The following is a 13,942-nucleotide window of genomic DNA, read 5'->3' on the forward strand; positions in this document are numbered from 1 at the left end:
GAGATCCCATTTGTCAATTCTGGATCTTAGAGCATAAGCCATTGGTGTTTTGTTCAGGAAATTTTTTCCAGTGCCCATGTGTTCCAGATGCTGACCTAGTTTTTCTTCTATTAGTCTGAGTGTATATGGTTTGATGTGGAGGTCCTTGATCCACTTGGACTTAAGCTTTGTACAAGGTGATAAGCATGGATCAATTTGCATTCTTCTACATGTTGACCGCCAGTTGAACCAGCACCATTTGCTGATAATGCTATCTTTTTTCCATTGAATGTTTTGGCTCCTTTGTCAAAAATCAGGTGCCCATAGGGGTGTGGGTTCATTTCTGGGTCTTCAATTCTGTTCCATTGGTCTATTTGTCTGTCTCTATACCAATACCATGCAGTTTTTATCACTATTGCTCTGTAATATTGCTTGAGTTCAGGGATAGTGCTTCCCCCTGAAGTCCTTTTATTGTTGAGGATAGTTTTAGCTATCCTGGGTTTTTTGTTATTCCAGATGAATTTGCAAATTGTTCTGTCTAACTCTTTGAAGAATTGGATTGGTATTTTCATGGGGATTGCATTGAATCTGTAGATCGCTTTTGGTAAAATGGCCATTTTTACTATATTAATCCTGCCAATCAATGAGCATGGGAGATCTTTCCATCTTCTGAGGTCTTCTTCAATTTCTTTCTTCAGAGTCTTGAAGTTCTTATTGTACAGATCTTTTATTGCTTGGTTAAAGTCACACTGAGGTACTTTATATTGTTTGGGTCTATTATGAAGGGTGTCGTTTCCCTAATTTCTTTCTCGGCTTGTTTCTCTTTTGTGTAGAGGAAGGCTACTGATTTATTTGAGTTAATTTTATACTCAGCCACTTTGCTGAAGTTGTTTAGCAGCTTTAGTAGTTCTTTAGCATCACTTAAATATACTATCATATCATCTGCAAATAGTGATATTTTGACTTCTTCTTTATCAATCTGAATCCCCTTGATTTCCTTTTGTTGTCTAATTGCTCTGGCTAGAAATTCAAGAACTATATTGAATAAGTAGGGAGAGAGTGGGCAGCCTTGTTTAGTCCCTGATTTTAGTGGCATTGCTTCAAGTTTCTCTCCATTTAGTTTAATGTTAGCAACTGGTTTGCTGTATATGGCTTTTACTATGTTTAGGTATAGGCCTTGAATTCCTATTCTTTCCAGGACTTTTATCATGTAGGGGTGTTGAATATTGTCAAATGCTTTCTCAGCATCTAATGAAATGATCATGTGGTTTTGTTCTTTCAGTTTGTTTATATGATGGATCACGTTGATGGTTTTCCATATATTAAACCATCCCTGCATGCCTGGGATGAAGCCTACTTGATCATGGTGGATGATTATTTTGATGTGCTCTTGGATTCGGTTTGCCAGAATTTTATTGAGTATTTTTGCATCAGTATTCATAAGGGAAATTGGTCTGAAGTTCTCTTTCTTTGTTGGGTCTTTGTGTGGTTTAGGTATAAGAGTAATTGTGGCTTCATAGAAGGAATTCTGTAGTGCTCCATCTGTTTCAATTTTGTGGAATAGTTTGGATAGTATTGGTATGAGGTATTCTATGAAGGTCTGATAGAATTCTGCACTAAACCCATCTGGACCTGGGCTCTTTTTGGTTGGGAGACCTTTAATGACTGCTTCTAATTCCTTAGGAGTTATGGGGATTTTTAACTGGTTTATCTGTTCCTGATTTAACTTCGGAACCTGGTATCTGTCTAGGAAATTGTCCATTTCCTGCAGATTTTCAAGTTTTGTTGAATATAGGCTTTTATAGCAAGATCAGATGATTTTTTTGAATTTCCTCTGAATCTTTAGTTATGTCTCCCTTTTCATTTCTTATTTTGTTAATTTGGTAACACTCTCTGTGTCCTCTTGTTAGTGTGGCTAAGGGTTTATCTATCTTGTTGATTTTCTCAAAGAACCAACTTTTGGTTCTGTTGATTCTTTCTGTGTTCCTTTTTGTTTCTACTTGGCTGATTTCACCTCTGAGTTTGATTATTTCCTGTCTTCTACTCCTCCTGGGTGTATTTGCTTCTTTTTGTTCTAGAGCTTTTAGGTGTGCTGTCAAGCTGCTGACATATGCTCTCTCCTGTTTCTTTCTGCAGGCACTCAGAGCTATGAGTTTTCCTCTTAGCACAGCTTTCATTGTGTCCCATAAGTTTGGGTATGTTGTACCTTCATTTTCATTAAATTCTAAGAAGTCTTTAATTTGTTTCTTTATTTCTTCCCTGACCAGGTTATCATTGAGTCAAGCATTGTTCAACTTTCATGTATATGTGGGCGTTCTTCCCTTATTGTTATTGAAGACCAGCTTTAGGCCATGGTGGTCTGATAGCACGCATGGGATTATTTCTATCTTTCTATACCTGTTGAGACCCGTTTTTTGATCAATTATATGGTCAATTTTGGAGAAAGTACCAAGAGGAGCTGAGAAGAATGTATATATTTTTGCTTTAGGATAAAATGTTCTATAAATATCTGTTAAGTCCATTTGGTTCATGACTTCTCTTATTCTGTCTACGTCTCTGTTTAATTTCTGTTTCCATGATCTGTCCATTGATGAGAGTGGGGTTTTGAAATCTGCTACTATTATTGTGTGAAGTTCAATGTGTGTTTTGAGCTTTAGTAAGGTTTCTTTTATGTATGTAGGTGCCCTTTATTTGGGGCATAGATATTTAGGATTGAGAGTTCATCTTGGTGGATTTTTCCTTTGATGAATATGAAGTGTCCTTCCTTATCTTTTTTGATGACTTTTAGTTGAAAATTGATTTTATTTGATATTAGAATGGTTACTCCAGCTTGCTTCTTCCAACCATTTGCTTGGAAAGTTGTTTTCCAGCCTTTCACTCTGAGGTAGTGTCTGTCTTTGTCTCTGAGGTGTGTTTCCTGTAGGCAGCAGAATGCAGGATCCTCATTGCATATCCAGTTTGTTAATCTATGTCTTTTTATTGGGGAGTTGAGACCATTGATGTAGAGAGATATTAAGGAGTAGTGATTATTTCTTCCTGTTATATTCATATTTGGATGTGAGGTTATGTTTGTGTGCTTTTCTTCTCTTTGTTTTGTTGCCAAGACGATTAGTTTCTTGCTTTTTCTAGGGTGTAGCTTGCCTCCTTATGTTGGGCTTTACCATTTGTTATTCTTTGTAGTGCTGGATTTGTAGAAAGATATTGTGTAAATTTGGTTTTGTCATGGAATATCTTGGTTTCTCCATCTATGTTAATTGAGAGTTTTGCAGGATACAGTAACCTGGGCTGGCATTTGTGTTCTCTTAGGGTCTGTATGGCATCTGTCCAGGATCTTCTGGTTTTCATAGTCTCTGGCGAAAAGTCTGGTGTGATTCTGATAGGTCTGCCTTTATATGTTCCTTGACCTTTTTCCCTTACTGCTTTAATATTCTTTCTTTATTTTGTGCGTTTGGTGTTTTGACTATTATGTGACGGGAGGTGTTTCTTTTCTGGTCCAATGTATTTGGAGTTCTGTAGGCTTCTTGTATGCTTATGGGTATCTCTTTTTTTAGGTAAGGGAAGTTTTCTTCTATGATTTTGTTGAAGATATTTACTGGTCCTTTGAGCTGGGAGTCTTCACTCTCTTCTATACCTATTATCCTTAGGTTTGATCTTCTCATTGAGTCCTGGATTTCCTGTATGTTTTGGAGCAGTAGCTTTTTCTGCTTTACATTTTCTTTGACTGTTGAGTTGATTATTTCTATGGAATCTTCTACTCCTGAGATTCTGTCTTCTATCTCTTGTATTCTGTTGGTGATGCTTGTATCTACGGCTCCTTGTCTCTTCCTTTGTTTTTCTATATCCAGGGTTGTTTCCATGTGTTCTTTCTTGATTGCTTCTATTTCCATTTTTAATTCCTTCAATTGTTTGATTGTGTTTTCCTGGAATTCTTTCAGGGATTTTTTGTGATTCCTCTCTCTAGGCTTCTACTTGTTTATTTACATTTTCCTGTGTTTCTCTAAGGGAGTTCTTCATGTCTTTCTTGAAGTCCTCCAGCATCATGATCAAATATGATTTTGAAACTAGATCTTGCTTTTCTGGTGTGTTTGGATATTCTGTGTTTGCTTTGGTGGGAGAATTGGGCTCCGATGATGCCATGTAGTCTTGATTTCTGTTGCTTGGGTTCCTGCGCTTGCCTCTTGCCATCAGATTATCTCTAGTGTTACTTTGTTCTGCTATTTCTGACAGTGGCTAGACTGTCCTATAAGCCTGTGTGTCAGGAGTGCTGTAGACCTGTTTTTCTGTTTTCTTTCAGCCAGTTATGGGGACAGAGTGTTCTGCTTTCAGACGTGTAGTTTTTCCTATCTACAGGTCTTCAGCTGTTCCTGTGGGCCTGTGTCTTGAGTTCTGGTTTCCCAGGCGTGTCTGCCTCTCTAAAGGTTTAGCTCTCCCTCCCACGGGATTTGGGTACAGAGAACTGTTTATCCAGTCAGTCCCTTCAGGTTCTGGCGGTGTCTCAGACGCAGCGGATTTCCTGCTCCTGTGCCCTTATCCAAGGGAACCCAGAGGTCGTATACAGTTTCCTCTTGGGCCAGGGATGTGGGCAGGGGTGGGCAGTGTTGGTGGTCTCTTCCACTCTGCAGTCTCAGGAGTGCCCACCTGTCTTGGTGGTGAGCTCTCTCTCCCACGGGGTTTGGGAGCAGTGAGCTAGAGGCAGGGAGCTCGAGATTGGAACTCCTGCTAAAAACCGGAAGTGTCCGGTCCTAGAGGAATTTTGCCTCTGTGTGTCCCAAGGCCACCAGTCAGGTCGCTTGCAGCAGAAAAGTTGGTCTTACCTGCGGTCCCGAGGCTCAAGTTTGCTCGTGGGGTGTTGCTTATGAGCTCTCCGCAGCGGCAACAACCAGGAAGATCTGCGCCACCCTTTCCGCGAGCTTCCATGCACCAGGGTTCCATATGTCGTTTGGTGTTTTCCTCTGGAGTCAGAGGTGTGGGCCGAGTGTAGACTCTTCTGGTTTCCCAGGCGTGTCTGCCTCTCTGAATGTTTAGCTCTCCCTCCTGTAATGTTTTTTCTTTATGCAAGTGTTTTCTTTATTTTAAAAAACTATATAATACATTCTCAAAATGGTTTCCTAACTTCCACCAGATCCTCCCCAATTTCCAACCCACTAAACTGCATTCCCTTTTTTCTTTCTTTCATTTTAAAATTAGTTTTGTTGTTGTTGTTTTAAATATATGGCTATATGTGTGTGCGTGTATGTAGGAGCAAATACAAGTATGCACTCAAGGAGGTCAGAAAAGGGCATCAGATTTCCTGGACCTGGGATACCAGGAAGTTATCAGTGCCTGATATGAATACTGGGAATAAAACTAAAGTCCTCTACAAGACCAACAAGCACTCAACTTCTGAGCCATTTCTTCAGACCTTATCCTTACTTCTCAAGTCTTTGAAACAGAATCCACAATATGTTTGGTATTGTTGTAAGACCCCCAAAGTGCCCTACCTCAAGAGTGCCACCCACAGAGCACAAATTGACAAAGTGACCGCTGGAATAGCAAGAAGGTATAAGTTTTTTAATCCACATATGTGGGGTTGCTCATCCATGCAGGGAGAGGCAACCCTGAAACTGAAAAACACACAACTTTTATTCCTTACAGAGGGCAGACTTCAGCAAAAGGGTTAGCTGGCCTATTCTCACTAGTGGTACACAGGACAAAGGATCTGGTCAGGTATTGGCTGTCCTGCTCAAGGGTCTGTTCTAGGCTCAGATACTTTCCTCGTCCAGCCCTACCCCTGGCCTTGGAGAATCACTGGGAAAGGGCTAAGTTGTCAGTCTCTTAGAGGGGGTGTGAACTGGATGGTCAGGCAGGGTCAGGATGACATCTTGCAGTTGTTCTGGGAATTTACCACGGGGAGGGGTAGAGAGAACAGTTGTTATTGTTTTGTCTTAATTAGCTTAGTCAGAATTGCCTCAATATCTTGATCACCAAAACTTTATCATATCACTGGGCATCCTGACGTCAGATGTATCTCTCAGAAAGGTTACAACTTTGTCATAGGCATCCTGACCACCAGATGTGTTTCTCAAAACCTTGCTTTTATTACTTTGTTTCTCATATCTATGAAACTATATTTCTTCAGTATCATCCAATTAGAAATTCAAGCATGAGAAACCATCCCATGGTAAACCTTCGACTAAGGAAAGCATTTCAATTTTTCTGTTTTTATAAGCATCCAAAAGAAAACCAGTTGAGTACATTTATAATTGAAATCTTATTCCAAAAGAGGTTTTCCCATGAATCCTTTTCCAGCATCTAATTAATGCTACTGATAAAATGCAGTAGGTTAATGTCTTTTCACATCACATACTCCCTGACTTGAAAAGACAAGCAGATGTTTGACATCTTCTCTGATCTCCATGATGCACTGCTGTACTAAGCCCAGTAAAACTGGAAGCATATTATTACACTAGTCCCATGTGACATGCTGCCAGATTGGTGACAGGTGTTTGGAGGGGAAACCCAATAGCACTAACTTTTACACATTCAGAAAAGGCAGCCATGTCACATCACTTTGATTTTAAGTTTTGGTATCTGCTATGGACACACATTTAGAGTCAGAATTTGTGCAATTGCACTGATAAACAATAGGCAGATTTATACTATCCATATGACTTTGATGACCAGAGGGGAAGTTGAGGACAAGCTCACTGTGTAACTGACAAACTTCCCCTGGTTTTTGGAAGCAAGATTTACATTATATTTTATATTTCTCTTTCACGGGGATGATGAACCCCTTACCATCTGTTCCCACAAAATAGCATGCTGTGTGGATAAAAAGAGACCCTCCATGAACCACAGTTGATGAGCATCTTCTTGTTTTGATCCTCTTGATATTTCTCCTTTAAATCCAAGAACAGGCAATATTAGTGTCTCATCTCCATCAAAAAACTATTATGTACTTATTTTATAATTAATGGCCTAACCACAAATCAAATTAGGCTGTAATTAAATTCATGAATCCCTTAGAATTGTCACAAAATCAGTGTCATTTTAGAAGGGTGTGGTAATGACCCTGGAAAAATATGCCTAGGTGCTCGGATTTTCTGAGGAGTAAGCCAACATGGAATGGAGATAAATTTTAAAGGTCTCATTGAAAGAAAAGAACAGTCATGTATTTGCTACCAGCATAAGGCCATTCTGCAAATGCACATGCACTATAAAAGTGTGCGATGCAGCACATGTCTTTATAAAAAAAGAGTTAGAAGCAGATGAGATGGTTTACTGGTTAACAGTGCTTATTGCTCTTCCTGAGGATGCAAGTTCAATTTCCAGTATCCACGTCAGACTCAAAAATACATGTAATTCTAGCTCCAGGGGATCCAAAGCTCTCTTCTGCTTCTTTAGGCACCTACACACTTGTGGCATACAATCACAAGGACACATATACACATAACAAAAATAAAAATAAATCTTTAATTAAGACAAAATAGTCTATACACGTCATGATGCTTTACCAATTCTACCTGGTTAGTATATTAGGAACTTCTTAAAGTCATTTTTATGATCATTTTAAACATATTTTTCTTTTAAAAGTAATGTTCCTATACCCCATAGTCAATATGGTCCATTGACTATTACAGCCCATGACAACTATACGTCATGTGTGTGTGTGTGTGTGTGTGTGTGTGTGTGTGTGTGTGTGTGTGTGTTTTCAGTCTCCAGAACCCTGAGAACTCTACTTTGAAATAAGCAGTGATTGTGTCAGTGTGTATGGATGTAAGAAAGGATAGGCCACCACATTTTAAATACCTAGAATAAAATGACATTGCATTGGAGATAAGAGGGAAAAATTCATCCTTTTTTTGGATAAAGAAAAACAGTAAAATTCATAATGTCCTCGTTTTTAATAGCAGAACAGTTCTCCATTGTGTAAATGAATCACATTTTCTGTATCCATTCTTTACTTGAGGGACGTCTGGGTTGTTTCCAGCTTCTAGTTATTATGAAGAAGCCTGCTCTGAACATACTGAAGCACATGTCCTTGTAGTATAGTGGGGCATATCTTGGGTATATGACCAGGAATGGTATGGCTGGGTCTTCAGGTAGAACTATTTCTAATTTTCTGAGGTAGTTCCAGATTGGTTTCCAGAGTGGTTGTGCAAATTTGCACTCACATCAATAATGGAAGAGTGTGTTTTTCCTCCACATCCTCACCAGCATGTGCTGTCACTTGAGTTTTTATCTTAACCATTCTGACTGGTGTAAAGTGGGAGGGATCTTAGGGTCATTTTGATTTGCATTTCCCTGATGACTAAGAATATTGAACTTTTGTTTAAATGTTTCCGGGTTCCAGTGGGAGAGGGTACACCTAATCCTGTAAAGAATCCATGCCCCGGAGAAGAGGAAAACTTGGAGGACACCTCTAAGAGGGGAAAGTAAAGAACTCTAGGAGGGAAGACTGGGGAGGAGCAACAATTGAGATATAAATAAATAAAATAATTAATAAAAAGGCATAGTTGAAAACAAATAAAAATAAAATTACCCCCCCCCCAGAGAAAAATGGTAAAAACAGAAGATGCCTTGCCACAAGCACATAGGGAGCACAGATCCTTCTTTTGTGTTTCTATCAGAGCAATCACATGCCATGGAAAGTGCTGTTCCTTTACTCTGGAAGCTATTGGCTAGTGATAAACTAATTAATATTCCATACACATGTGGCAGGACCAAGAACATGCTGCACTGCAGTTAAAATATGTTTCAGCATCTCCTCGAGAAGACGGTCCTTAGGCAGACTTCAGCGTTGTAATTACACTGGTGCTCTTTAGCACTCAAAACAGTGTAAACACTTGAGGGAGTCCATTTAAACATAATGAGAATATATTTAGTACTATGTTTTCTATCTTGTAGAAAAGTACTTTAAAGCCAGAAGGAAAGTAATCTCCTGGGAAAACCAGGATTTCAGGCTTTCTGAGCCACAAACATTTTAGAAACAGTAAACAGTGACTCAGTTTTTACTCCCGTAATGTACTTCTGAAGGCATATTGTATTGAAAGAGTTTGAGGAATTTTTGAGAAAAATTTCGCGTTAAAGGTCTTATATAATGAAAACTTTTACAGTGTGATTTCTCCTGTTTTATCAATTTTGTACATCTAAATTTCCAATATTAAGTTGGTCTGCTTCTTTTCATTTGTTTTTGCCTTTTATTGAAAAGAGATTCTTTTCTCATACAGCAAATGCTGGTTATATTTTCCCCTACCCCCATTTCTCCCAGTTCCTTCCATCTCCCCTCTCATCCAAGTCTACTCCGTTTCTCTCTCTTATTAGAAAAGATCAGGCTTCTAAGATATATTAAGTCATAACAAAATAAGATATAATAAGATAAAACAAAAGCCATCATATGGAAGTTGGATGAGGAAGACCAACAGAAGGAAAAGAGCCCAAGAGAAGTAAAGTACAAGAATCAGAGACTCAGTTGTTCATACACTAGGCAAGCTGTACAAATATGAAACTGGAAAATGTAATATATACACAGAGGACCTGCAGAAGACCTATGTAGACCCTATGCTTACTGCTTCAGTTTCTGTCAGTTGATATGAACTTTGTCTGGGTAATTTAGAGACACTTAGTTTCTTTTGGTGTCTTCCATTTCCCCTTACACTCTTCCTGATTCTTCTTCTGCAGGGTTCCCTGAACTCTGAGGAGAGGTATTTGGTGGAAACATCTCATTTAGAACTATGTGTTCTAAGCACTCAATGAGTAAAAGCATTGAACAGAAACAAGGCATTGCTCTATGAGTATACCAGAATATATCACTACTATTTTTTTAAGACCAAGTAGTACTTGGCTTTACCTTTGATCTCTGGGCTATGTAGTCTCTTGAGTCTCTGAGTCTTTTGGCCACCCAAGTCGTATCAGAAATGGATTCTATCTCATGGAGTGGGGCTTAAGACAAATCAGACGCCATTATTCCCACGAACATTGTACCACCATTGCTCTAGCATGCCTGGCAGTGAGCATGCCACTGCAGGTTTGTGGCTAAGTTGATATTTACATTTCTGTCTTGTTAAGCTGCAGAGTACCTTCCCATACCAAACATACTAAAAGGTAGGATCTATATTGGGACAAGCTCTGCCTCTACATGGCCTCTACATGGCCTCTCCAAGAGATGGCCAGTAAGAACTCTCTATCCCCATTATTTGGAGACTTCTTCAGGATCACCTTCCTAATTTTAGGACCTTTCAACTGCCCTAGGCTTCCATACCACCTGTCAAGTGCCCATTAATTCTAACTGTCCCCCCCGCATTACCTACCTCAACATTTATCCCATACCTACCATACCTGATCCTTGCAGTACAATGATATTGATGATTTTGTCTTGTTTTAAATTTCCTAAGTATAGTATATATGCTTAAAAATATGTGGGATACTGTGGATAATAATCACTCAAATATGTATTACCCCTTTTATCTTTTATAAGTTTTAATATTCAATTATTTACTTTCTATAAAGCATTCTCTATCATTCAACTATGTAGCAATGAGTTGATTATTCTCTAATCAAATAGCAATTCTTAATCTTAATTAGAAATTATATTTGTAAGTCTGATGGAAAACTATTTCTGAATTGAAATTAGAACTATTCTGTACTAGTAGCTGGTGTAATTTCTATAGAAAGAATTCTCTCCAAAGCTACAAATAATCAAATCAAACTGAGAAATTTGATATCATAAAAATTAGAGTGTGGATTCTAAACTAATATCAAGGACAAAGAATGTCTGCCTTTTTCACTTGGCTGAAACTATCATGCATTAATCGTAGTCATAAATTGTGAGTATAGCAAAACCAACAATGACATTTGGATGCTGAGCGTTCATCCTGCGTTTTGCTAGCGTTATAAGGTAAATATATATGAAAATTTTGTCATGTAATAAACAAACTTTCAGTACACTTTTTTCTTGGCCTGACAGTATCTCCAAGTTAGTCCTCCTGTGTGAGGAATTCTACTGGAAGATTTTTCTAGAAGAGAATCAGCATCTCTGTAGATAATGTTTCCACATAAAACTGTGTCAAGAGTGGTGTGTGTTCTTCTATTTAGTGTCATTTCTTTGCCCTAGACAACAGCACTGGGGAGAACTCCCTCAGGGGTTCTACCACAAATCCTGACACTGAATGTCCTGCAGAACTCACGGGAACAATATCGGAGATGGAGCAAACTAGGACTAGGAAAGAAAAGCCAGCCAGGTAAGAACATGAGGCACATAGCACAGGTGGGAGACTTCATACAGACAGTTCGGGGAGGGGGGAGTAAATTTCCCTCCTGAAGTTAAGCAAAAGTTTAAGCAAGCAATCCACAGACGAATCTTAGCCAGGAAACTGGACCAGAAAAGGAAAATTCACTTCATCCAGCAGTTCATCATACATTATTGAACAGCCATGATACTAACCAATGTCCAGGCAGCCATTGGCTAAATGACAAATTCCATTCATACAAACACTACAGCCACATGTGTGAGTCACTGTATCATCATGGAAACAACCCACATACTTATGAGACATGTTTTTTTAAGACAATTTTCCATGTACAGGAAGAAATCACCATTTCAATTCTGTAAACATTATAATATTCCAAAAGACAGATTATGGTTTTCTTTGTTAGAGAAAGAGCTACATAACCAATGACAGTCAGAGAAGCAGGCAATCTATCAGTCACTGAAGGAACAGTTTTATAAATGCTGTGGCATAAATGACTTGAACTATCCCAAAGAAATGCCAAATTAAATGTAAATCTATGAATTCACATACACAGGGGTGGAGGAATGAGGGGAGCTGAGAAGATCTTCATTTTGCTGCCTGTCATGGTGTTACACGCCTGCTAACACAATTTGAATTGCTTAGCTATGATTAAGGTAATTGCAATGGGTGTATGAAACAATAAAACATAAACTTCTGTATCAGGCAAGAAGAATTGTTATTTAAAGAGAAGTAGGAATAATCTCTGTAACCTCATCTCTACTTTTCTTCTGTGTCCATTGCCCCAGGACATTGTTGTACCATCTACTTTACATGGGCATCCTTAGAATTATCTAAGATCAGAGTCCTGATTGAACTCTGAACTACACTGGCTGAACAATAGCTATTAGAGAATGTATTGTAGGTGAGAACAAACTTAGCTGTACATGAAGATAAACGCAATCTCACTCTCTCTCACACACAAACCAAGGTAAAAACAAAATCTGAAATATCACGTAAGCAGAGAAAATATGCTAAATTCTGAGTTTAGGGCTAGATTTTTACAATAAAATACATACGTGTTTATACTAGTTATTTAATTACTGATGTTTATAGAAGGATTTTCATTGCCATTAGTGCCCCCTCCTTATCTTCACCCTGCAAATAAGCAACCTAAGGTTAATTGGTTTCCTAAAGGAAAGGGGGTCAGTTCAGAATAAAATCACATTAAAGAAGACATGAATTCCTGAGTGGAATTTTTTCTTTCCACCAAACACTCTTCCCTTTAATCAGCACTTTAACCTCTGAACTAACTTTCCTTGTTAGCATTTATTTTTAGCATATTTAAGCTTTTTCAATAAGCTATGGTAACTTTGGAAGAATTTTAATCCAGCAACATGGCCGCTCTGGCAAGGGATCCCATGCAAAGACCTCGTAGGTCTTTGTGACCTGACTGGAATGGCATATCTCTAAGACCAAACAATGAAGCAGTCATGTTGAAAGTGACATTTAATTGAGGGGCAGACAGAAAGATTTGACAGAATGAGTAAGATATAGGATATGCCCAACTCTCATGAGAACAGGAAAGAGAGGCTGCTTAAGAGCAATGCAGAGTGAGCCAAAAGTAGACCGCAGGCAGTTCATTTGAGATCAGGCAATGCAGTGGAGTTAAATTAAGCTCAGTTGGGTGCAGTTAAGTTCAGGTGAGTTCATGAAGTTCCAGTCAGTTTGTGTAGTCAGTGCAGTCTCATTTTGGAATTCAGAGACAGTTTTTCCAAGCAGAGCAATTCAGTGAGAAACCAAAAGAAGCCAGATTGAGTAAGTTAGTTCTTGGAAGACAAGATTGTACATGGTTAAATGCTTCAAGGTCTAGGTCTAGGAATAGTTACAAAAATGAAAGAAGTGCTCTGGGTTCATCCTAAGCTATATATTTGCACAGCTTGAGTACAGTTCTCATCTCATCCCTCCATCTGAAGAAATATCTGTGATATTTACAAGTAACAGGGTCTCAGAAGGCTATATTTAACTCCACACTGCCTTTTCTGCTCATACAACTGTCTCTTCCTCTGTCAGTCCTAACAAACTCCTTACCCATTCCTCAAGTACCATCACATCCTCATGTCGCTGGAGGACCTTGCCTGAATGAGGTCACATTCTCACATGAGAGCTCTTCCTTGGTACATATCTCTGCAGATGTTCATGTGATTATCTGAAATCATCAGTCTTCTCCTCTTCCTCCTCCTCCTCATCTTCCTCCTCCTCTTCTCCTTCCTCCTCTTCTTCTTCCTCTTCCTCCATGCTTCATGAAGTTAGGAACAATATCCTCAGTACCCAGCTCAATAGCTGGCACAATATTGATTAAATTAATCATTAAATGCACACAAGAATACTTAATTCATTTCTCCAAAAATCCTAAATTTTCAAAACTATACAGCTCATCAGTAGGAGTAGGCTAAATATGAACAACACCCAAGATTCCCCAATCAACATCCTTGGAGAGTGTAAGCGTGACCATTACCCCACAAAGGTCTAGAGGGAGCGATGCTGTACTCAAAGGGCTCAATTCTTTACTCTTTACTAGACTTTAGTCAACTTAACTATTCTGAGCTGACAAAACTGTTTAATTCTAGATGACTTTTTTGCTGTCTTCCCGACAGCTCTCTCTGAACTGTAGGTAGCAGTGCAGCTTGGGAATTATTAACAAGCTATGTACTGTATCCAAGCTAACAGGATGCTTCTGCTTTCTTAGGGAAAGG

At 38.8% G+C, this 13,942-nt stretch overlaps 1 protein-coding gene across 2 annotated transcripts in view; it reads left to right on the top strand.

The window, feature by feature from the left end:
• Cngb3 (cyclic nucleotide gated channel subunit beta 3) overlaps positions 1-13,942 on the top strand; it is a 249,521-nt gene that overhangs the window by 29,448 nt on the left and 206,131 nt on the right. For both annotated transcript variants that reach the window (XM_087550433.1, NM_001271238.1), the window contains exon 3: positions 11,072-11,198. In XM_087550433.1, the coding sequence (XP_087406559.1) occupies positions 11,072-11,198 (127 nt within the window). The remainder of the gene's footprint in view (positions 1-11,071; positions 11,199-13,942) is intronic.

Source organism: Rattus norvegicus, chromosome 5, assembly GCF_021556685.1.
Source record: "Rattus norvegicus strain SHRSP/BbbUtx chromosome 5, alternate assembly SHRSP_T2T, whole genome shotgun sequence".
Classification (NCBI taxonomy): Eukaryota; Metazoa; Chordata; class Mammalia; order Rodentia; family Muridae; genus Rattus; species Rattus norvegicus.